This window comes from Camelus bactrianus, chromosome 5, assembly GCF_048773025.1.
Source record: "Camelus bactrianus isolate YW-2024 breed Bactrian camel chromosome 5, ASM4877302v1, whole genome shotgun sequence".
Taxonomy (NCBI): domain Eukaryota; kingdom Metazoa; phylum Chordata; class Mammalia; order Artiodactyla; family Camelidae; genus Camelus; species Camelus bactrianus.
The window spans coordinates 5,611,104-5,634,681 of NC_133543.1; the positions used below are offsets into that span (position 1 = coordinate 5,611,104).

The 23,578-nt window shown below is 48.2% G+C and overlaps 2 protein-coding genes across 53 annotated transcripts in view; one reads left to right on the forward strand and one right to left on the reverse strand.

Annotated features, from left to right (window-relative positions):
* Positions 1-7,793: 7,793 nt before the first annotated feature.
* On the reverse strand, positions 7,794-15,296 carry LOC141577676 (GDP-fucose protein O-fucosyltransferase 2-like). 14 transcript variants are annotated; one of them, XM_074363371.1, is made up of 6 exons: positions 15,082-15,296; positions 14,692-14,753; positions 13,460-13,692; positions 11,218-11,319; positions 10,196-10,325; positions 7,794-8,599 (listed from the first exon to the last, which is right to left on the reverse strand). In XM_074363371.1, exons 1-4 carry the CDS (start codon positions 15,169-15,171, stop codon positions 11,312-11,314), a joined length of 393 nt encoding a protein of 130 aa, XP_074219472.1. In that variant the 5' UTR covers positions 15,172-15,296; the 3' UTR covers positions 7,794-8,599; positions 10,196-10,325; positions 11,218-11,311. The 14 variants fall into 14 exon arrangements, 12 of the variants coding, with proteins under 12 accessions (XP_074219472.1, XP_074219470.1, XP_074219462.1 ...); XM_074363369.1 differs by having other exon boundaries at positions 11,153-11,319; XM_074363361.1 differs by lacking the exon at positions 11,218-11,319 and having other exon boundaries at positions 10,196-10,253.
* A 138-nt stretch (positions 15,297-15,434) lies between these two features.
* Positions 15,435-23,578, forward strand: part of LOC141577675 (uncharacterized) — a 148,124-nt gene continuing 139,980 nt past the window's right edge. For 31 of the 39 annotated variants that reach the window (XM_074363339.1, XM_074363326.1, XM_074363329.1 and 28 more), the window contains exons 1-5: positions 15,442-15,658; positions 17,381-17,463; positions 20,689-20,775; positions 21,122-21,282; positions 21,573-21,619. In XM_074363339.1, coding sequence (XP_074219440.1) covers positions 20,746-20,775; positions 21,122-21,282; positions 21,573-21,619 — 238 coding nt within the window. In that variant the 5' untranslated portion in view covers positions 15,442-15,658; positions 17,381-17,463; positions 20,689-20,745. Of the gene's footprint in view, positions 15,659-17,084; positions 17,171-17,219; positions 17,261-17,317; positions 17,464-20,688; positions 20,776-21,121; positions 21,283-21,572; positions 21,620-23,578 lie in introns of those variants that run through there. The other 8 variants (XM_074363342.1, XM_074363344.1, XM_074363354.1 and 5 more) reach the window with 8 other exon arrangements.

A 23,578-nucleotide genomic window follows, 5' to 3' on the forward strand; every position in this document is an offset into this window, starting at 1 on the left:
TGGTTACATTTTGTCAGCTTAGAGATCTAGTTATCCGTGTGGCTGCGGTGGAATCTGCAATATCTTGGCTCAGAGTTTCCTTTTTCTGGCTTACTAGGGGAGCCGCAATAGCTGGGGTCACGGCGCTGTGGCCGTTGTCAGGATCCCGGGACTGAGGCAGCCCCTCTCCCCCCTTGTTATTTTGATCTTGCAAACTGGGCCCCAGCTATGCGAACCCTGCACCTGGCGGCCAGGATCGCCCCCCACGTGACGTGTCCCCAGTTCCTCGGCGTCCCTCACTGCTATCAGCTAGCTCCAGTAAGGGTGCGAGCTGGCTTCCACTGCGGTCTTTCCTCCTTCCTCTCCAGGCAGGCCGTCCTTTCCCACTAGTTGTCCCTATACTTTCTCTCCTGTGCTACATAAGCTGAAGGAATTCCTCAGGGTTTCCAGCAGGTACATGGCGCTCTTCTATGTTTGGACCCCTTCAGTGCTTGTAGTGGAAATTTAGGATGTGGAAAGGAAGAGCTTGGGGGTTCTCCGTATCTAGGGGCTCCCTATCCAGCAGATTCAACTAACTGTGGTTTGAAAATATTCATGAAAAAAACAGTTTCAAAAAGCAACACTTGAATTTGCCATCATTGACAACTACTTACATAGAATTCATGTTGTATTAGATACAGTGAGTAATCCAGAGATGATTTGAAGATATATATAAAGTACATGGGAGGGTGCACATAAGTTCCATGCAAGTCCTATGCCATTTTATACAAGAGGCGTCAGCATCCATGGATGTTGACTTCAGGGGGGAGTCCTGGAACCAGTGCCCCATGGTTACCAAGGGATGACTAGAAGTCCAGGCTCCTTATCCCAGCCTGTCAGGTCCCCATGTGGTCTGAAACCTACCTGTACCACACTTCCCTTGTCACTCTCCTCCAGCCCTGGCAGACTGTCCTTCGATATTTGAACAGGCCACACTCACTGTGCTTCATATCTGGCCCCTAGAAATACCCGTTACTTTCTGAGCATGGCTCTGCTTTCACAAAAAGGGCTGCATTGTCACTAGAGAAGACACTGTGGAATTTCCTTTAAAAACTGAAAATAGACTTAACTCATGATCCAGCCTTCCCACTCCCGGGCATATGTCAGAAAAAAACTCTAATTCAAAAAGTCACATGCACCTCAATGCTCACAGCAGCACTATTTATAATAGCCAGGACATGGCAAAAACGCAAATGTCCGTCGACAGCTGACTAGATAAAGATGTAGTAGTATATTTATACAAAGGAATACTACTCAAACATTAAGAAGAACAAAATAATGTCATTTGCAGCAACATAGATGGATGTAGAGATAGTCATTCTAAGTGAAGTAAGCCAGAAAAAGAGAAGAATGCCATATAATATCACTTATACAAGTAGACATTCCCAATTGATTAGCCCATAAAAATCTCAAGCTCTGTGTGTTTGAATTTACACTCGCTCAGAACTAGGTTTACTTCTTCAAACAATGGCATGTCCTCTTGTCAATTATAAGTATATTTCTGGGACTGAAATGAAATGTCCTTGCTGGAAAAGATTTGACAGTTAATCAGTGGAGAGAGAGCAGTTGAAGCCACGGGAATAAATGCCACCCACTGATAGTTTATCAAAGAAAAGGGAAGGAGGGCACTTCTGGTTCAGATAATATGGCAGACCGGAAAATTGAAGACCCACTCACTAAAGACACATAAAAACGTAGGACACAATGCCGCCAATATTTTCTTGGTTTTTTTTTTTTTACAGGCATATTTATTGTGGTACGATTCCTGTATAGTAAATTACATATATTTCACATGTACTATTTGATGAATTTGATAGATGTCTACACCCAGAAAACCATCATCGCAATCAAGATAGCTAACATTTCCATAACTCTCCAAGAGGGACACTTTTCCAATTACCATATTTATCCCTTCCCATCCCCTTCTCTCCCTGGTAACCGTAAGTTTGTTTCTCTATGTCTGTAGGTCTGTTTCACTTTTGTAGTTAAGTTCACTTGTGTCTTTTTTTAGATTCCACATATAAGTGATATTATATGGCATTCTTCTCTTTTTCTGGCTTACTTCACTTAGAATGACTATCTCTACATCCATCTATGTTGCTGCAAATGACATTATTTTGTTCTTCTTAATGTTTGAGTAGTATTCCTTTGTATAAATATACTACTACATCTTTATCTAGTCAGCTGTCGACGGACATTTGCGTTTTTGCCATGTCCTGGCTATTATAAATAGTGCTGCTGTGAGCATTGAGGTGCATGTGACTTTTTGAATTAGAGTTTTTTTCTGACATATGCCCGGGAGTGGGAAGGCTGGATCATGAGTTAAGTCTATTTTCAGTTTTTAAAGGAAATTCCACAGTGTCTTCTCTAGTGACAATGCAGCCCTTTTTGTGAAAGCAGAGCCATGCTCAGAAAGTAACGGGTATTTCTAGGGGCCAGATATGAAGCACAGTGAGTGTGGCCTGTTCAAATATCGAAGGACAGTCTGCCAGGGCTGGAGGAGAGTGACAAGGGAAGTGTGGTACAGGTAGGTTTCAGACCACATGGGGACCTGACAGGCTGGGATAAGGAGCCTGGACTTCTAGTCATCCCTTGGTAACCATGGGGCACTGGTTCCAGGACTCCCCCCTGAAGTCAACATCCATGGATGCTGACGCCTCTTGTATAAAATGGCATAGGACTTGCATGGAACTTATGTGCACCCTCCCATGTACTTTATATATATCTTCAAATCATCTCTGGATTACTCACTGTATCTAATACAACATGAATTCTATGTAAGTAGTTGTCAATGATGGCAAATTCAAGTGTTGCTTTTTGAAACTGTTTTTTTCATGAATATTTTCAAACCACAGTTAGTTGAATCTGCTGGATAGGGAGCCCCTAGATACGGAGAACCCCCAAGCTCTTCCTTTCCACATCCTAAATTTCCACTACAAGCACTGAAGGGGTCCAAACATAGAAGAGCGCCATGTACCTGCTGGAAACCCTGAGGAATTCCTTCAGCTTATGTAGCACAGGAGAGAAAGTATAGGGACAACTAGTGGGAAAGGACGGCCTGCCTGGAGAGGAAGGAGGAAAGACCGCAGTGGAAGCCAGCTCGCACCCTTACTGGAGCTAGCTGATAGCAGTGAGGGACGCCGAGGAACTGGGGACACGTCACGTGGGGGGCGATCCTGGCCGCCAGGTGCAGGGTTCGCATAGCTGGGGCCCAGTTTGCAAGATCAAAATAACAAGGGGGGAGAGGGGCTGCCTCAGTCCCGGGATCCTGACAACGGCCACAGCGCCGTGACCCCAGCTATTGCGGCTCCCCTAGTAAGCCAGAAAAAGGAAACTCTGAGCCAAGATATTGCAGATTCCACCGCAGCCACACGGATAACTAGATCTCTAAGCTGACAAAATGTAACCACCAGAAACAGGAATCTTTCCTTTACTCTTCATTTGGACCTTTGGACAGGGAGCCACACATCTCTGACGGGAACCACCTTTAATCCGATAGAGAGCTCACTTTTTCAGGAATAAGCATGGAGAAAAAGAGTGGGGTGATGGTTTAAAGTGGAAGTCAAAGCGGAAGCCCATCTGAGAAATGGTAAAATCATGCATCTCAATGAATCCGAGTTATGGCGAAAAGAAGGGGGAAGGTTAAGTAAATCTCTATCCACCAGAAAAGACTAGCCAGTCATAAAAAGACAGCAATTTAAATCAAGAAAACTTTTTTGTTTTTTTGGTGATGAAAAACAATGCCATATTTTAAAACAAGGCTTGGGCCATCAACAACACCCTGAGAGTTGTTGAGGAGGAGAACATAAAGCTTCATATAGACATGAAAGTGTTCCAAGTCCACTTCTCGAAAAAACTTAGCCAATCATGTGTCCAGTTGATTTGAAAAGTCCGATAAGTAAATAACTCAAAAGTGGGAAAGACATGGTATTAAATAGTGGTAGTGAGCAATGAAATCCAGGAAGTTTATAGCTATATTTCATTGTTAATATAACCAACTGGAAGCAACTGTCTAAACATAGTAACTGGAGGACACATACACACACACACACACACACACACACACACACACACACACAAACGCACACACACACTATCTGGAACAGCAGAGAGGTAATATATGCTAAATTTATCATTATTGAGGAACAGGATCTAATAGGTTATTTCAGTTTTGATAGTGTTATAGGAATACTGGTCCAATTACATATAAAGTTATGAACTTAGAGATGATTTATAAAAATTTAGAGAGAATTTTCATTAAAAGGCAATATAGCTTCCAAATCATTGAAGAGAAAATTAACAATAAAAAAATTAATCAATCCAGCTAATATGGAGTAACAGAGACCATATTTACCACCCTAAAATAAACCACAAAATGGATACAATATATGAAGCAATGATTTTTAAGAGAGGTGAAAACGATCATCCACTAGGACCCTGTCCTGCCACCACTATACCGAGGCTGCTAGGCCTCCTACTGCCATAACCAATAATGTCCACCAAGAGGTGACATTTCCTTCCTCTGCTCCTACTGCAGAGCCAGTCCTGAGCAGTCCTTTTGCAGGTTTTGGCAGGCAGCTCCCAGAAGTGCTCTCGTGGACCTTGGTCCCTTTTGGCCACCAGCAAAGGGATCAAGGATGAGCAGTGAGCCTCCTTACTCATCCAAGATCTAGGAACGTATCTAATTTCTGAGCAGGGCTTCACTCTTCTCTGCTGTCTGGTACTCTCTGCCCGGCTTCCCGTGTCCCCAGTTTGGGCAGCCTGCACGCTGGCCACAGCCCATCAGAATCTGTTCCCCCGCCAAGAGGCAACGCGTGATCTTGAGTAGGGCTCCAGGCCTCTGGAGCAGCGTGGCTTGGACTGCGTCCTGGCCCTGGGTGCGCGAGCTCCATGTCCTTGGTTGAGTCAGTTAACATCTCTAAGCTAAGTTTCTTCATCAGTAAAATGAAGACATATCAATATGGAAAAATAAAGTCAGAATCGGTGGGGAATAAATTTCTAGTGACTGAAGATATTTTTAATTTTGAATTATACAGCAAAAGACATCATACAAATTTTACTACTTCGTAATTCTAAAGGACAGCTTCTACTGTTAAAACTAATGCATGCACATACACACAAACACACGTGCAGACGCACTGACTCTGGCCCACATACATTCCCTACACACACACGTACATGGACTCATGTACCACACACACACATACCATACACACAACTATACACGTCCTCAGACGCACACACACACATAGCATACACACAACCACACACATCCCCAGGCGCGTGCGCGCACAGCCACACACACACTCACAGTCATGTACCACACAATTCCCCAGGTGCGTGCGTGCGCACACACACGTCATACACACCTTTGGCGTTATTCTAAATCAATTTACAATTGAGGGTCTCAGTGTCCATTGTTTTATCCGCTCAGAAGATCCTGACTTCGGACCGTGAAGCAGGAGCCCCTCCTCTCTGGAGATGGTCTTTGCCACTTACAGTCTCAGTAGAGCCAACATAAATGCTCTGGACCCTTGGAAGTGCAGGGCCAGAGCATACCTGGGAGCTCACAATCTATATATCTAAACATTTTAAGTGCAGTAGGTTCTAAAGTCCTGCCTTTACAAATATACATTCATTATAAGGGGGAAGGCCAGGTTCAAAATTAGAACAACCAGACTCAGGGGAGTCCTGCAAAGAAAGTGAGTGTGTGGGGAGAGCTGATTCCCAGACTCTGATCACTAGCCTGACCCTTTTCTTCCCAATGCTGGGTCCATCCCTTGCCATAAGTGGCCTTGGATGTGCACAGGGGGACACTCAGATTTCACGTCCGGGCTCTGCCTATAACCTCCATGCAAACAGCTGCCCTTTGGCCTCTCTGTGAGTCCTGGGAATCTGAACTCCGGGGAGAGCCGGTGCAGGCACTAGAAATGGGTCAGGGGCTGCTGAGGCAGGGCATTCGGCGTCCTGGGTTTCTAGAGCATGGGTTGGAGCCAATGACCATGTCCCCTTGGCCTTGCTGACTCCACCCGATGGAGGGCGTGGCCAGAGGAAGTGTCAGGGCCAGGGGAACCTTCTGCAGTGCAGGACCCAGGGCAGCGGGGGGCCCGGGTCTAAGGAGAGAAGCCCTAAGGAAAAGTCTGTGGAGGCTGTAAGGTACCTTCATTCCCATTAATTAAAAAAAAACAAAAGCTTACCACAGGCGTGCGGGGGAAGGGTTTTGTTATAACAAGGGAAGGCACTTGCCAAGGTCTGGCCATAGAGGGCTGCTGGGTTTGCCAGGTTGAAGAGGAACCGAGAGGCCGTTTGCCTCCCCTGGGTCTAGACACTGCTTGAATTCTTCCAGGTGACACTTAAATGCAGTGAGACATGGAACTCTCTAAAGTTGTTAAAATATTCATGGTGAGCCATTCAACTCTCTCCTCATTTTTGGCTACGAAAGCACGATAAACACAGGTGGGAATCTCATCAGCCTGTTGGTTGGTTCACTGTCCATCTGGCGCCCCCTCTTGTAGGAGCCTTTATCACATCACCCAGGGCTGACCCATCTCAGGATCACAGCTGATTTTCCACAGGTGGCACCACTTGCTGGTGACATGAAGGAACCATGTTAGCCACTTCCCAAACTCTGAGGCTTCTCCTGGGAGGAGCCTGCAGACACCCAGTCCAGCCTCTGCACAATGATGCTCCTCAGGGTCACTCCCGGCTTGCTGCCCTGGCCTCTAGCTCTGGCCAGAACCTCGCTGAATTGTCGATAAATGTCCCCCATGCACCACGTCTAAGCTTGGGGTCCAGAGGTGACCATGGTTCTTATTTTCTTCCCATCGATGGATTGTTTGATCTTCATGTAATCGTGTTGGCAGCAAGGCCAGTACCACCCTCTTGAGGCCTCCCCGAGCCGCCTCTTTCTATAACTGTCCTAGCGCCCCAGGGGATCGGGTCTGAAGCCTGGCACTCAGACACGAGGATGACAGCTGGAGAGACAGGAATCCACTCCTGCTGTGGCTTCTGCTGAGGCTCGATGTGGCCATACAAATGGATCCCACAGGCCCTGACTTCACTTGACTCGCTTCAGGGATGCTCCCACACTGCCCCGTTCCCCCCCAGAGACAGAGGGCTTTCTGCTTGTTCCCGAAGGCCCCACCCCCGAGGGGGCACTGGGTCCAGTGGAGCGTCCAGCCTGGTTCCCCGCCAGCCCTTAGGGCTTTGGTGGGGCCTGGAACATCAACTACCCTCCCCTTAGGGGCCCGTTTGTCCTTTCCAGCCAACAGACCTAGGTCATAAGCACTTTAACTCACCTGAGGGTGTTTTCCTCACTTCAGGGGCAGTGAGGACGGGGCTTCTTCACACTCCAAGTGCCCCCGGTCTGGATGCAGACAGTCTGGCTCTCCCCCAAGTCCTGCAGTTCCCGGCCACACCTGCTGCTGGTCACAGTCTGTGCTGTGTTCTCTTCCAGGACAAGGGGTGCACTCTGACCCCCGCCCCGCCCCCACCAGGGGTGGCAGAGGCGGCGGACAGGCAGGTGAGCTGGGGCCTGAGACCGTGCCCGCAGATCAGTGCCCCAGAGGCCGCTGGAGACTAGAGGGGCCACGGGGCAGAAGGCAGCATGGGATGGGAGGAGGAGGAAGGTTCAGGATAAGGAGATGAAAGGGGGAACGGATAGCACTGTGAGGACCTCGGCCATGAAAGGGAAGAGAAATCACAGTGACAGCTGGAGCGGTGTCGGCGTTAAAAGCTGTGGGCTGTTTTTTTTAATTTTATTAATTACCAATATATATTGACAGATTTCTTATTTTATTAAAGATTATGTTCCATGTCATATAACAGGATAGAGTATGTTATTATTTATTAAATAATACATAATAGAAGATATACTAGCATATTATCTTCTGTTTATTTATTAGCAGATAGTATATAATGCATATGTAGGTGTTTATATACATAATATATTATTCATGCATCTATATAATATATAACCCATAACAAATAATGTAAGATTATGATTAATATATAATATAACAAGATTACATAACAATAATGATGTAATATTACCCATTGTATGTCTTGGTTCATGACACATTCTCATCTTATTTGCCTGTCAGAATTATTTATGTATTAAAATTAATATTATAAGACACAGTTATGAACCTATCACCCAGCATCATAACAGGAATATTGACAGTGACATACTGTGTCCTCTTTACCTATCCTGCTCTTGGCCTCTTCTCACAGGAAGTAACCAGCATCCTGAATCCTGGCTTACCCTTGCCTTGTGTTACTTTCACACACACAACATTTAAGATCAGTTAAAACAAATGAACTGCAGGTACATGCAATGAAGTGGATGAATCACACACTCCATGTTAAATTGAAAAAGTAACCCCTAGAAGGTAGCCGATAGTGTGCTATGCTTTTAACTGTGTGTATATATGTCAACTAAACTCACTGAATTAAGAACAACTACAGCTACAGTCCAGGTGGGAAAGGGACAGATAAAAGGTGAGGTGAGCAGATTTGCTGCAGGTGAGCGAGTTCCTTTCCAGTGACATGTCATTCTCTCTGAAGCAGGAGGCATGACCATCTGCTGGGAGTCAGGGAAGAGACAGAGGGAAGGTTAGAGGTGTGCAGAGAGCAGAGAATGTTGACACCACTGAGTGATAAGTGGGGAAATGTGCTCACTATAGAAATCCTGGAGGATTGCCTGGCAGCAGCAACATGGTGGGCATTGATTTGTAGTCTTGGAAATCTGTGCTGGGAGAGCCTGCTGCCTGCAGGCTCAGAACAAGTAGAGCTGGGTGAACCGAGATGGAAGTCGGCCTGGTGAGGAACTGAAAAGGTCAAGGCTCAAGGGCGTTTTGTCTGTCATAAAGAGAGTGCTGACTGTGGATGCAGAGCTGGAAGGTGGGGAAGTGGAAGTAAGAGGAACGTGGACAGGCAGGAAAGCAGAGGAGTCAGCGCATGATGCCCCAGTGAGGGTGAAGGAGGGCCAGGGAGGCTGGTGGAGAAGAAGCTGGACGGCTAGAGGTGGGCACTTAAAGGAGAGAGGCTGGACCTGGGGTGGAGACACGCCCGGGTATGAGCCCGGGGGTAGGGTGAATGGGGGGTGGCTGGCTCAGGCTGATGGAGAAGAAGACCCTACAATGACCATACTGGGAGGTGGAAGGAGAATGAACTTTGACGTCTTGATGGTAGGAGGCGAGGCAATACAGAGCTGGTGGTCCAGGTGCTCCTGACTGAGGCAGATGAGCAGGGAGGCCAGGGTGGCAGGCACTGCTAGGAAAGGATCTGGGTTTTCCATGTGCTCCCACGAGGGGAGGAGCAATCATCTGAAGGTGGAAAGTGAGCACAAGGAGGCCAACCCAGGCTCCTGATCAAACGGGGTTGTGAAGGTGCAAAGCGTCAACTCCAGTGATGGTGGCCCAGGAAGCAGGGACCACGGGTGAAGTGAGGGGGCACTCAGAGAAGAGAGGGAGAAGAGTCTTCTGGGTGTAGGGGGAAGAGAGGCCCGAGGACAAAGGAGCACAGAGGCACAGTGATGAGGATGGACTGGCTCTATGGTGACACTGCAGGGATGGCTGGATCTTTGTCCTGAGGGCTTAGGTTGGGGGGAATACTGGCCTCATGAGGATCCCCCTGTCAGCAGCCTGGACAGAGGCTCTCGCTCCTGAGAGCTGTGTGGCCACCACTGTTCCCGGAGGGGCTCTGCCTCCATCTTCTCTTATCAGACTTTCCTGCCCAGCCCCCGACCGCCAGCGAGGGAGCCTGGGCCTCGCAGCTGTTTGCCGTGGAGGGACACAGGCTCCTCGGAGGAGCAGGCGGATCTTACTTTGCTCCGTAACCCAGGGCCTAGCAAAGCGCCAGCCCATGTGTGGGCCATGTAGGGGCTCGGATACTTACTTTACTAACTCAAAGCAGTAGAATTGCAGAGCTGGAGGAAGTGACCACTGAGCTCACAGAGTTCACTGCCCACACCCCCATTCTACAGATGAGGAATCAGAGACCAAGCAGTGAAGCAGCCTTGGCCAAGGTCACGCTGCTCGTAAATGCTGGCCTGTGTCGGGCATGCCAAGTGATGAGCTGCAGTGAAGGGGCTGAGAGGGGTCTCTGGGGCCAGAGAGCTCGGGTTCAAGTCCCAGCTCTGCCATTTATTAGCCGTGTGATTAATGAATGTCCTTACCTTTAAAGTGGAACTCATAGTGGTGCCAACTCATTGGGTTGTCATGAACACAGCGTTCCTGGAACAGCAGGACAGAGTACTGTAAGGGTTTGCTGTTGCTTTGGTTATGATTATTATCACCAAGTGAACCCTGAAATGAAGAACAAAGGCAGCAAGAATTTTTATTTTAAAGGAGTTTCAAATCCTCTGATGAATGCTTCATTTCATCTATTCAAGTTTTCATTTGACCCTTATTAACAACTACACAATGGATGACTTTTGAGGCAATCTTGCTTCATGTCTTTAATTCTCACTAACGACACAGGCTATTTAACAGGCAGCAGTTTCTTTTCCAGGAAGAGGGACAAAAAGTTAAAAATGACTCAGTGCCTCTCGGTCCCCAGTGAGTTGGTTGTGACCTGTCAACCCAGCTTTGGGGAAGTGCCCGCTCCCCCTGGGCCCACTGAGCTGCCCCGCAGCATCCAAGGGGTGCCGTACCCCCACACGAATCCAGTCTCTTGGTTCCTATCTTTCCTTCAGATCCCTCAAGGACTGCCCATGCCCCAGGGCCCCATCTGCCCCACCAGCCTTGGCTGCTGGACTCCAGGACACCATCCTGGGTCTCAACCATCCCCTGTTCCTATGACCGCCCCACTACTCTACATTTTGTCCTTCAAGTGTGGGCTTCTGTGGCTCGCCACACAGCAGGGGTCTCCCCGTCCTCCACCTTGGGTAACTGCATCGTCCTGCACGGTGCCTAGGGAACCCGTGTGGAGGCAGGAAGAATACAGAACAACAGGTGCTCAGAGGGGCTGCCTTTCCCACTGCAGGGGCCCTAGAGAGCTTTCTCCCAGCTGGTTATTCACAGGCGCTGAAGCTGTGGAATCTCGATCTCACCAATTTAAAGGGCATCATCACTAATTACAAAAGCAATCATTTCTTCAGTAGCAAAAGGAGAAAAGACTTTGTGTTCCCCACCTCCAACTGTTTTCCTCCACCTTCAGATGTTTCTCATCTCTGGGCAAGGGTAGAGTGCAACTCACAGAATATTATTTTTCAATGTCTTTTCCCACTCTGAAGATTGCTTTCCCAGAACCGATGAAGGCTAGAATGGTTTAGCTTCCCTGGACTGAGGATTCAGAGGCCTGGGGGGAAGGGGGGAGGGGGAGGTGAGATAACTCAGCAATATTGAACCTAACAGAGACATTAAAAGGTTCTATTCTAAACAGAAAGGAAGCAGGATGCTATAGAAACAGGAAAACCATAGTTGGAAATGCAAAAACGAGTTGCAAGAGAATAAACATAAAGATGTAAAAATGAAAAAGGACATCAAAATAAAAAAAGTTGGGAATGGGAGAGGGGAGCAAGAAAATGTAGATTTTTTTCTTTCTTTTTTTTTTCTTCGTTATTCTTAGGATGTGTTGGAGCCTACGTGATTATCAGTCTAAAGGAAATAGATATAGTAATGGGCTGATATATTTGAAGAATAAGGTAACCACAAATCAAAAGCATACAATAGAGTCGCAAAAAAACCAAAAAGAAACAAACTCAAAATGGCTTAAAGACTTAAATATTACACACGACACTATAAACTTCTCACAAGAAAACATAGGCAAAACATTATTTGACATACATCTCAGCAATGTTTTTGTAGGGCAATCTAAGCAACCCAAGCAACAGAAATAAAAGCCAAAATAAATAAATGAGACCTAATTAAACTTATAAACTTTTGCACAGCAATAGAAACCATAAGTAAAACTAAAAGACAACCTATGGAATGGGAGAAAATATTTGCAAAAGATGAGACTGACCATGGCTTAATTTCTAGACTATATAAATAGTTCATACAACTTAATAAGAAAAAAATAAACAACCAAATCCAAAAATGGGCAGAACAACTAAACAAGCAATTCTCCAATGAAGACACACAGATGGCCAATAGGCATATAAAAAATGCTTAATATCGTTCAATTATCAGAGAAATGCAACTCAAAACTACAATGTTATCATTTCACACCAGTCAGAATGGCCATCATTCAAAAGTCCACAAACCATAAATGCCGGAGAGGCTGTGGAGAAAAGGAAACCCTCCTACATTGTTGGTGGGAATGTAGTTTGGTGCAGCCACTGTGGAAAACAGTATGGAGATTCCTCAAAAGACAAAAAAAAAAAAAAAAAAAAAAAAAGGCTTATCACCTAATCCAGCAATCCCACTCCTGGGCATATATCCAGAGGGAACCTTCATTCCAAAAGATACCTGCACCCCAATTTTCACAGGAGCACTGTTTACAATGGCCAAGACATAGAAGCAACCTAAACATTCACTGACAAATGACTGGATAAAGATGTGGTATTTAGATATAACAGAATATTACTCAGTCATAACAAAGAAGGAAATAAGGCCATTTACAGCAACATGGATGGAACTGGAGATTATCTCACTAGGTGAAATAAGTTAGACAAAGACAAGTATCATATGATATCATTTATATGTGGAATTTTTAAAAACATGATACAAATGGACTTATCTATAAAACAAAAAACAGACTCACAGGCTTATAAAACAAACTTAGGTGTTTGGGATTAACAGATACAAATTACTATATGTAAAACAGACAAACGACAAGGATTCACTGTAGAACACAGGGAAGAATATTCAGTATCTTGCAACATATAATGGAAAAGAACCTGAAAAAGAATAGACTATGTATATGTACAACTGAATCACTATGCTGCATACCTGAAACTAACAAAACAGCTGTATAACTGAAACTAACAAAACATTGTAAATCAATCACATTTCAATTTAAAAAAAATTGATAAGCTCTAAATACCTTTATTCAAAGAAAATCTTGAACTCTTCCCTCTTACAAAATTTAAAATGGGTAGCTTGAGCAGGACCAAATTATACTGGATGGGCAGTTACATATCTTCTCCAGCACGTGGCCCATGTTACACACACATCGTGTTTTCCTACAGGTAAGAACAGCCCTGACTGCACAGCGAGCGACTCTTTCTGGGACAAGGGCCTCTGTGACAGTGGCCTCCTTGTCACCGCTCCATCTCACCAGGAGGCCAGGGTTTTCAGAGGGGAGGGGACATAGAGCTCATACACTTCAAATTGACTTCCCGAAAAAACTGTGGAAAAACCAAATTCACCTGCAGTGAAGGAAACATGAGCAGGGCCCCTAAGCAGACCGACAAGTCCAAAGTAAGATGGCCCGATGTTCAGATCGGAACCAGAACAAAGACCACCTGGCCCCAGTTAAATGACCACCACCTCACCTGCAATGAACTGCTCGTACTCAATGTCAGGGATGTTTCTGTTGAGACTTGGGAGGTCAAAGGAGTCGGACCAGGGATCGGGGCTCTGCCAGCGGTAGAGGTGGCCCCAAGGGAATTGCACCAGTACCGGCTCCTCCATCTTCAGCAGGGTCTTCAGGAGGAAGGCAATGTGGATGCAGACGTTCCTACGGAGGTTGAAGCCCTCTGGAGGGTTGAAGTCACACAGAAGGTACCTGGCAGGGAGCAAAGGAGAGCGGGTCTTCAGGGCCAGGCCTCTGCACAGGAATCCAGGCTTAGATAGAACAGATACAACGGGAATCCCTGCACAGCCCATGGCCTAGACTCCAGACACATTCAGCAGCTTCTGGTTTGTAAAGTGGAGGCACTGCCCACCCATCTCCATGTGGCCAATTACTTCAAGTCCGGGAGCAGTTGCGGAAGACATCTTGGCATCCGTCTAACACCACTAAGCACCCGACTAGCATCTGAGCACCCGTTCTCCAGGGGCTCTCAAACTTCTTGTTCTACAGAACCCTATACACTCTTAACAATTACTGAGAACTCCAAAAGGCTGCTATTTATGTGAGTTTAATCTATCAATATTTCCTGTGTTAGAAGTTAAACAAGAAGTTAGAAAAAGTGTATGAATTCACTTAAAAATATTAACAATCTACTGTAAGTTACCATTAATACTCTTAAACAAAATATAATTCTATTTTTCAAAAGAAAAATCATTAGTGAGAAGAATAGCAGTGATTTCAATTTCTGCAAATCTCTTTTGGACTGGTGAGAGCTGAATTCTCCTATCTGCCTCTGCATTCCCTGTTTTGTGATATCGCAGGCCAGGTTTTCCCTGGAAAACCCCGCAGGAACTCGGGAGAGCAAGAGTGTGCAAAAGGCAGGTGACATCCCGGCGTTTCTATGAAAATGGTCTTGCACCTCAGGGGCCTTGGATACACTTTGATAACTGTTGCCCTATCCAAGGCGAGACTCTTCTACACAAGAGCCAGGCAAGGGTCCTGGATTCTGTAATGAGTTACCGCCACCACACCCCTCCCTTCTCTGTGTGTTTCTCACAAACTCCATTACTGCAGATGAGGATGTAATCCTCAACTGGGGCCTCTAATTCCAGAAGACTGCTAACTTCAAGAGGGAGGGTCCCATCTACCATCCCTACACCCCGCATAGTTTATTTTGAGTCAAGCCTTAGATAACTGCTTATCGGCACTGACCCTTGTGTCTTATTCCTGAGGTTGACTGAAGGAACCAACATCTGGATGGAACTGAAATTTCCCTGCAGAGAAACAAGACTGATAAGCCACCCCATTCCAACATCTGATTCTGGGGCTCTTCAAAACCCGGGTAAGGCCCCGCTTCATCTATGATGGGTCCTCCGCCTGCCCTTCCCGGGGGGTTCTGGGAGGCCGCGGCCACCAAGGGAGACCCAGACTCGCGGCCCCAGCCCCAGGGCCTGAGGGGGAGGAAAGCTTGAGGCTGTGCCCAAGCCCTGCCCCGCCCCGCCCCAACACGCTCCCCGGCACCACAGCCCTCCCCGGCCACCGCCCCAACCCCGATCCCACCCCGGTTCATGTCCGCCGGCCCCACCGACGGCACGGACGTACGTTTACCGTCTGTGGGACGCCGCCCCAGACAGGATGTCGGCCGCCGACTGACCAGGCCAGAACTAGTCGCCCGGCCGAGCAAGCCGCCATCCCCAGCAGCAAGCACCGCCATGGTCCCGGGCAGCTGCACACTTCCGGAGCCCGCTACCCGCCCCAGAAGTGCACGCCGGCCCGCGCAGAGCGTGGCGCCTGTAACCATGGCAACTCCGCGGGGCCCTCCCCTAGCGCTTGCGTCGTGCGTCCTCCCGAGTCTAGTTGTGCGAGGGCAGAACTTGCGGAGCCAATGGGAGCCAGGGCACAGCCAGGACGGGGGTGGGGGGAGGCTTATGGGACAGCTGGGCGGGGCCGGGGAGGGCAGGGCCGCGCGGAAGTCCTGACCTGCATGTGGCGCCGGCCGGAGGCTGGGGTGTTGCTGCCAACAGTGGGCGGGGCAGCGGGGCAGCGAGGCGGGGGCACCCTCACCTGTCCGTGTGTGGGGATCAGCCTGGGCTCCGTGGCCTCCGCTTGCACCGGACGTGGACCCAGGCTACCGGTGGGCAAGAAAGAGGACTGAGCCCAGGCACGCACGGCTGGCCAGGTAGGGCACCTGAAGTGCAGATCCGCCAGGCCCGCTGCCGGCCTTGAATACGCGCTGCTAGGCAGTTTCCAAGAAGACGGGATCTGTCATAAGAGGGGAGGTAGGGCTTGGGTGCCAGATGTCGGGTTGGGTGCAGTCTCACAGGAGAGCCACGGTGAGAGGGCGCAGAGCGGCCCCTGTGTTGGCGGGGCTAAGAGTTTGCGGTATAGGGTCGGGGTGATGTGTGCCTTTCTCTGTGGTCTCCTCACTCCAGAGCAAGGGGCTCTGCTTCCCCCCTCCCCTCACTGCACTCCCTGCCTTCCCCAGCACCACCTGGGGTGTGGTCATGTCGAGGCAGGGAAGGCCCAGGGAAGGGGCTCATTCAGGGGCAGGGGCCACTCTGCAGGGATGCTGGACCTGACAGCAATGCAGTGCTTCGGAACTCCCCTGGGCTGGGTTTCTAACCAGTGGGATGGAAGGGCCTTTCCTTCCTGGGGTGCATTTGGGGGAACTAGATACGTCATGAATGTCAGCCCTGAAAATGGAGGCTGCGCTACATCCATTCTTGGAAAGAAAAATCAGGCCCTTCCAGCCCAGGTGACTCAGAAAGTCAGTCAGCAATGTTCGGGGTCCCCAGTTTAGGCTTTCAATTAGAGCTGAGCGGCTCAGGAGGCCAGATCCCTGTCCGTGGCTCCAGGATTAGGCTTTCTGCTGGGGGACAGGATCCTCACAAACACCTGTGTCTTTGTGGGTCACCCCCCTCTGACAAGCAGGGAGGCAGGGTGCAGTTGTGGGAAATCGTGTTTCCATGAGGAGAGGGTCACCAAGAGGTGGGGGCACAGGAGACAGTGATAAAGAGTCCCGCAGCCTTTCTGGAATCAAAAAACTGGCAAATGTGAAAAAGTGCATAATTTGTTTTATTGAACAGGCTGCTTATGTACGTTTGGATGGCCAGGTTCAAGGACTCTGCATCCCTCCAGGACAATAGCCTCAAGAGAAGAACAGACAGAGCAGGAAGAGATGTGGGGTTTCTCCCAGGAATGAGGCAGAACAGGGATTTCTGCAGATTTGCAAGGAGACCCCGACCGCTGAGCACGGGGTTACAACCCCACGTGACCCTTGTCGTGTTTGGCTTGGGCTCTGGGTCTGGCCTGATCATGTATTCTTCCAGCTGAGTTCCAGAAATTCAGAGGGTAGACTTAGAGAGGCTGCGTTTGGAACCCGGTGTGGAGACGGAGGGTCCTTTATCCTGAGTCCCCTCAGCCTAATCACTGTAGCTGAGTTCAAACACCACCCAGGCCCCCAGGGTGGCCGTGGAGGGAGAGCAAGCCTGGCAGGTGACCCAGGGGTCCCACTGCTGTGCCCCTCCCTTATCTTTGTTCCCTTTCACCCCGGAAGGTGTGATTGTCTCATGTCATGGTGACAAGCCATCTCTCTTCTCTGTCAGGTGGGATCCCCACCCCCACTCAGCCTTCTTTCTGCATGGATGCTGAAGGACCAGGCTCACTAGAAGTTCTGAGTTTGAGCAGTAAGGTGGAAACAAAGAAACCAATGGAAACAAAGAAACAAGTCATTGTGGCAAAGCTCCCCACCACAGAGAAGCTGCCCTGAGTGGAAGGGAGGGTGTGGGCATGCCCATTTGTTTCTTGTCTCCCAGTGCTCTTCGCTTTCTTATTGCAGACCTGCATGGTTACAACAAAATGATCTGCAAAACTGAAAATATTTAGTCTCTGGCTTTTACAGAAAAGGCTGACCAGCCTCTGGTTCCCGTACCGGTCAACTGATTGGAGTACCTTTCCAGTTTGGAAACATCTGGGCAGGCCCAGGTTTGCAAAATTCTTTAAGAGTAGTTATGGAGTTTTGCTTCTAAACATTTTTATGGCTGTATACTTCTGAGCTGAGGTTGTGCTGTGTAATTCTGAGCCGGGATTTTCTCAAACTGTTTCTTATTTCTTATACCGGACACCCCTAAATTCCAAGGGGAATGGGATGTTAAGGAAGCCATGGAGTTTAGGAAAAAGATACAGATTTCATTTCCATTTAAGCATCGATGTATCTCCATCCTAGGCAGTATCGGTTCTGTGGTATTGATAGGGGAACTAAATAGCAACCAAATTTATAGAAAATAGTGGGTCATTGGGTACACAAGTTCTTCTTTTCAACATTTTTGTAGTGTTTGCAGTTTAAGATGACCGTTCCTGAGAAACAGGCAGCCTCTTAGAATGAAATAGCATTTTCCCTGAACCATACTCAATTTTTATTTCGTGGACAGCAGGAAGGGCAATCACACATCCAACACTTGCGGACCTCAAAGATAAAACGTAACTTTCTGAGAGCACACTCCCCCCGTCTCCCTCTGCTCTTTTCACTGTCCCATTGTCCCTGAAGTCTCTTTCATATCTTCTGTTCATGACTCCAGTAACTATTCCTTCTCGTCCCTCAGCTGGTAAGTTTACTTTTCTACTTTGACCAAGCAAACTGTAGCCAAGAGAAAAGAACTTTCACCAGCAACTCCCAGCACATCCGCTCGCCTTCTGATGTCTGTGACCTCACTCTCGCTGCCCCACCTCTTATTACAGGTGACATCGAAAGCCAGGTCATCCAAAAGTCACCAGGGGGCCCATCCATACAATCTTCTCCGGGCTGTCACTCCCACATCCATCCTCTCTGTCACTACCTCATCTATTTTGTTCTACTGCTAGTTGGCTCCTATCAGTATATAAAAGTCCATCCTCTTAAAAGAAACAAACAGCACTCCTTGACTCTAATTGGCCCCCACCAATTGCCACCCCATGTCTTTGCAGCAAATCTTTAATGAGTCGTTTAAACTCACTGTCTGCATATTCTCTTGAGCCATTCCCTTTTGCACCCACTCTGGCTTTTCCCCTGATCCCTCGCTCTATGGAAACTGCGCTGTCAAGGCCATCAGTGACCCCACGTTGCTAAATATAGTGGTCAGTTTTTAGTCTTCATCATGCATGGCCCTTTGGCAGCATTTGACCCGGCTCTTCCATTTCTCCTCCCCCGTGTTCCTGCTTCACTTGGCCTCCAGCCCATCGCTCTGCTTTCGATCCACTGGCTGGTCTTTTGCCAACGTCTCCTCTTTTTCCCAAATATTTACTGCGAATGTGCCTCGGAGTTGGGTCCTGGGTCTCTCCTCTATCTCACTGCTATACTTTTGGTAGAAGCAACCAGAATTGGAAATTGACATGCCATCAATTTCTCGATTTGTCCAAAACTCCCTGATTGGCCTTTTCCATTTGGAACTCTCTCCCTGATACTCATATTCTTTTTCTTTCATTCATCTTGCTTTCACATTCTTACGTATGTTCTACTGTGTAAATTACTTTTCCAAATTTTGAATCAGTCCATACATATCATGTGAAATGCTCAGATCTCTATTATTTCCACTAAGATGCTTATTCTACCTTAGAACCTTTCTGCATTTCTGTATTTATGTCAATAAAGTGAATAGTATTTCTACAAGCCTCATAGTTAAACAGTGTGTTTGTTTGGGGCTATTATGTAACATGAAATAATGATACATCAACATAGTCCTTTTTCATTTAATTTTATGTAACACCAAGATGAGGATTTTGCACTGAAGACTCTTTCGTTGAAATTTTACCTACGTTACGGACAGTCAGTTTTTGTGAAAGCCCTCATTTCTCCCCTTTTCTGATATATTTTCCATTTGGCTATTATAACATATACCTTGGCATGAAATAAAATTCCAAATCCATTCACATAATAAAATTAATACATTTAAATTATATTTTTTAATGTTAAAAAGAAAGAAAAAAAAAAAACCAGACTCCTCTTCCTATTAGGCATTTCTGTGGCAATATCTAATAGACTCCTTAATCATGATATTGAAGAACTGAGCTGATTCCAGCCCCTTTACACCTGCTCAGCCCCATTTTGTCCCATCTCCTGTGGATGGAGAGGACATCCATGCCATTTTCCAGGTCCAGATATTGGAACCATGTTCTTTCTCTCTCTTTCTCTTACACACACACAGACAGCAAATCCAGCTTGTTAGAAAATTCTGGCTACTCTGAATTCATTAACCACGTACTCCCTGTTCCCCGCCCTCCTAGGAGTCTCCTTCAGCCCCTTGTTGGACACAAAATAGCCTACTACTTCCATCTTTGCTTTTCTACAATCTCATCCACACAGAGTCAGAGGGAGCCTATAAAAGCATACATTTGAGGGGGTGGGTGTAGCTCAGTGATACAGTGCATGCTCAGCATGCATGAGATCCTGGGTTCAAACCTCAGCACCTTCACTAAAATAAATAAATTAACCTCCTCCCAAGAAAACCCAAAACAAAAGCATAAATTGGACATCACCCATCCCATCAAAACTCACTAAAATGGTCACCATTCCATTAGGAGCCAAAGTCGTCCCAAAGTCTTCGAGGACCCGGCTTGCTCTGCCTCTCCGCCCACACTCTCCCCATCACTCTGGGGGCCTCTGGCTCCGGCTCTTCCTTCTTCCTCCGGATCTATTCTGCTTCAAGTTCATTACTCCTTGAGATCTGCCAGGATTGCCTTATTCCCTCCTGCCTGCCTCCCACCCCACCACCATCACCTGACTTTGCTCATATCACTCTTATTTTTCCCCAAGCTCTTGCTACCCCCATCATGTTGCCTGTTTTCTCTGCTAAATCTCTGAGCCCCCAGTGATGGGGAGTCGTGTCTATTTTGTTGACTAATAAAGCCCAAGAGCCTTGGGAATGGGTAAAGTTACTAGATTCCCATAAGTAGTAGGAGCTTATACAGATTTGCTGAATGAATGCAGAGGTCCTGGTCCAATTCGATGGAGCAATTCTGTGTCCTGCTCAAAGATTAACTCTCCTTTCCTCCTGAGAGAGGGTGACCACTACCTTGGTGATCAAAGGCAAGATCTATTTTCTTTATGCTGTTAACCTTAGGCGGGGAGACTGGGGGATCTTCATTTATATTTTAAAATTTGATTCACTCTGCAGTTTGTCTCCTGTCTATGTATCCTTTTGAGAAACCGTTTATGAGTGATCATTCTTCCATCAGATTGAACAGGATCCAGGGGGAAGTACAAAGCCTGTCCCATTGGCCATCCTGTGTGTCATGTCCTGTGACCCAGTGGATGCTCAGCACGTAAGTGAACCAACAGGAGTGAGTGAAGAGATGGGAACATCTCATTATTGTGGTGGCTGCACTCTGTCCAATGCCTTGAGATTTGGGGAAGGGTTTACAACTGCGGAGGCGAGATGTCAGGTCCTCTGTGCTCTTCCTGATTGCCCTGGCCTTACCCATTCCCCCAGCCCCTCTGGGCAGCCAAGCCCAGGAGCGGGGCCACCGGCGATTGTGCTGATCAATAATCCACCTCACCCAAAGTCCGGGGGTAAGAGCGGCCAGCACAACTGGTTGTAGACACTGAAGTCAGGTCCTTGGAGGAATTCCCCACTGAACAATGTTTTGGACCTTTTATTTTTCTCTATAGCCTCCAGCTGAAGAAACAGATTGCCTTAGGTACATGAAAGGTGAGGACACCTACTATCCCCATGGAGCCAAGGTGGTGCTGGGAGTCTGCTGTTTGTACAGCCGTTGGGCTCGTGTTGCTTTGGGCATCCCTGTGCCTGAATTCCTGCAGTACACTCGGTGGTAAGAACGGGGGTGCCTGGCAGGGAGGTAAGCGGGTCGGGGGACTACACAGCTGGGGAGACGTTAACGTGGGGTGAGCTGGAGCCGGCTGATGCATGGAATCTCGGTGCAGGGAACTCTCCAAACTCAGAGAGGTTCCCACTCCCGCAGGGTCCCTTTGATCAGGGTGCTAGGCTGTCAGCACTGCAGGGTCCCTGTGAGGGTCATGGTGCCTTCAGGCAGTGGGAATTGAGGGGTCCAGTGGCAATTAAATTAACTGTGCACCCAAAGCCAACCCCCGTCTCTTTCAGCCTGTTTCCTAATCTGCAAAACTGGAATGATGTTAACCATCCCGCAGGTGTGTTGATGGGCTGGGACACACTAGACAGCCAGGAGCTGGAATTCCTCTGTGCCCTGATTGTTATCCTTCCTTCACACTATTTACTCTCACAAGTTCAGTCTCTCTGTCTCTCTCTCATTCACTTGTAACTTTCTCTCCTGCTCTGGTTTCATTTGATTCCCACCCTCCTCCCAATCCCCAGATGAGTGAAATTAATTTCTGTGTGTCAGTTCCAAATTCCCGGGAAAGATTCTCTGTCCCCTCTGGATTGGTTGTCCAACCCATCAGTTGCAGTCAGAGCAGTGAGTCCCTCTGTGACCAGAGGAGGGGCTCTGCCCAGCCCCCCAGCCACCATTGTGGGAGCACATAGCTCTCCGAGGAGGAGGTACTGGCTGTGACTTGGTGTCACTAAGTGTGAATTTATCTCTCCTCTTGCCCCACCTTCACCCTCCTAAACAAAGATGAAAATTAAACACTCCCGAGATTTGTGTCATGGAACACTCAGGGTGGGGGCTAAGAGGGCTGGATTCCCTGCTGAGTGTAAGGGGCTACAGTGACTCCACAACGAGAGCCTGTAAAGGAAACAGCACCGGCCCCACCGGACCCTTAGGGTGCTGAGTCTGCGTGACATTGAGCCAGGCTTCTGACCACAGCTCAGGGGTCTGTTCCGACCGGTTAGTCTTTGAAACCAACCAGCTGTGGATTCCTCAATCCCTCCCTGAGGTTTTACCTGAACCACGAGCTTCTGTATCTCTGAAGACAGATGATGAGGACCCTTCACGTAAGGCATTTGCACAGCCCTGTGCGGGAATTTGTGCTGCACGGTCTGCCCGACGAGCTGACCAAAGTTCGTATTTCACTGATCTTAGAAATAGTCTGGTTTCCTGATGCACTGTTTCACTGAACAAGCAACAGAAGCCACCTCTGGCTGATAAAAGCAAAAAAGGGACTTAAAGAAAAGATACTGGGAGGGTGCATGGAGTGTCCCAGACCAGAGCCGACCCGGGGGCCGTAGGAGATGTTGGGGAGCCCCAGGCACCAGGCTGCGCAGGGTGCTACCGGGCCCCCTGCTCCCCCAGCAGGGACCCCACCTCCTCCTGACTCTCCACCTCACTGCAGGTTCATGTCCCGGCAGGGCCAGGTCACACTGAAGCCACCAGCACACACCTCAATGGGGGAGTTGGCCCCTTCTCAGCTGAGGGCGTGCCTGGTGTGGGGAGAGGCCCAGTTAGAGGAAGGCGGTTCCCCTACTGTTCCGAGTTAATGCACAAGTCAGTGCCCATCACTCAGGAGAGCCGGGCTGGTCCGACCTCATTGTGGTGACTAGGCCATCTGAGTTCACGTATTATTTTTAGGTTGGAAGGCCCAAGAGGGAGAAAAAGTGGAGGTTCTAGCACTTATTTTGTATTTCCCATGTACCAGGTGCGGTAAGCAAGCCACTTCAGACAAGGCCCATAATAACCACATTAATAGGCCACGGAGAAAGTCATGCAGTCAGGCCTCTGCAGCCCCGAAACCCGTGTCCTCATCAGTTCCGTAGTTACCAGTGGAAGTTGTAGGGATTTATGGGACTGTGTGCTCCTGTGGGGGCTGGGATGTGTGTGTTTAAATCCACATCTTCAGAAACTCGGCCAGAACCACAGCCACTGATTGTCTGCATGGAGGCAGAGGAGAGGAGGCTTCCAGCCTCTGGTCCAGCTCGTGTGGAGCTCAGAAGTTGCTCCTTCTGTCCTGAAAACAACACCAGAGCTGAGGGAGCTGCAAACCCACTGCTCTTCTTAGATCCACAAGAAAACTGAGGGGGAAAGCTGCTCCCAACACAGAGAGGCAGCCGGGCAGGCCTGGAGAGTCACAGCTCCCAGGGCAGAACACGCTTTTGTAAGAACCCCGGGGGCAGGCAGATTTAACAGGTCCCTGAGGCCAGCTGGAGGCTCAGCGTGGGGAAGTCCGAGTGTGACAACTCCAGGGGGCCAGTCA

What these genes read in the sequence shown, in the direction of transcription:
- LOC141577676 (XM_074363361.1), bottom strand. Translation starts at nt 15,171, where the DNA reads ATGGCGGCTTGCTCGGCCGGGCGACTAGTTCTGGCCTGGTCAGTCGGC. An exon ending in GCGTCCCACAGACGGTAAAC is followed by an intron (nt 14,754 to 15,081) that starts GTACGTCCGTGC and finishes GTTTCTCTGCAG; the next exon opens with GGAAATTTCAGTTCCATCCA. An exon ending in CTCAGGAATAAGACACAAGG is followed by an intron (nt 13,693 to 14,691) that starts GTCAGTGCCGAT and finishes GCTCCCTGCCAG; the next exon opens with GTACCTTCTGTGTGACTTCA.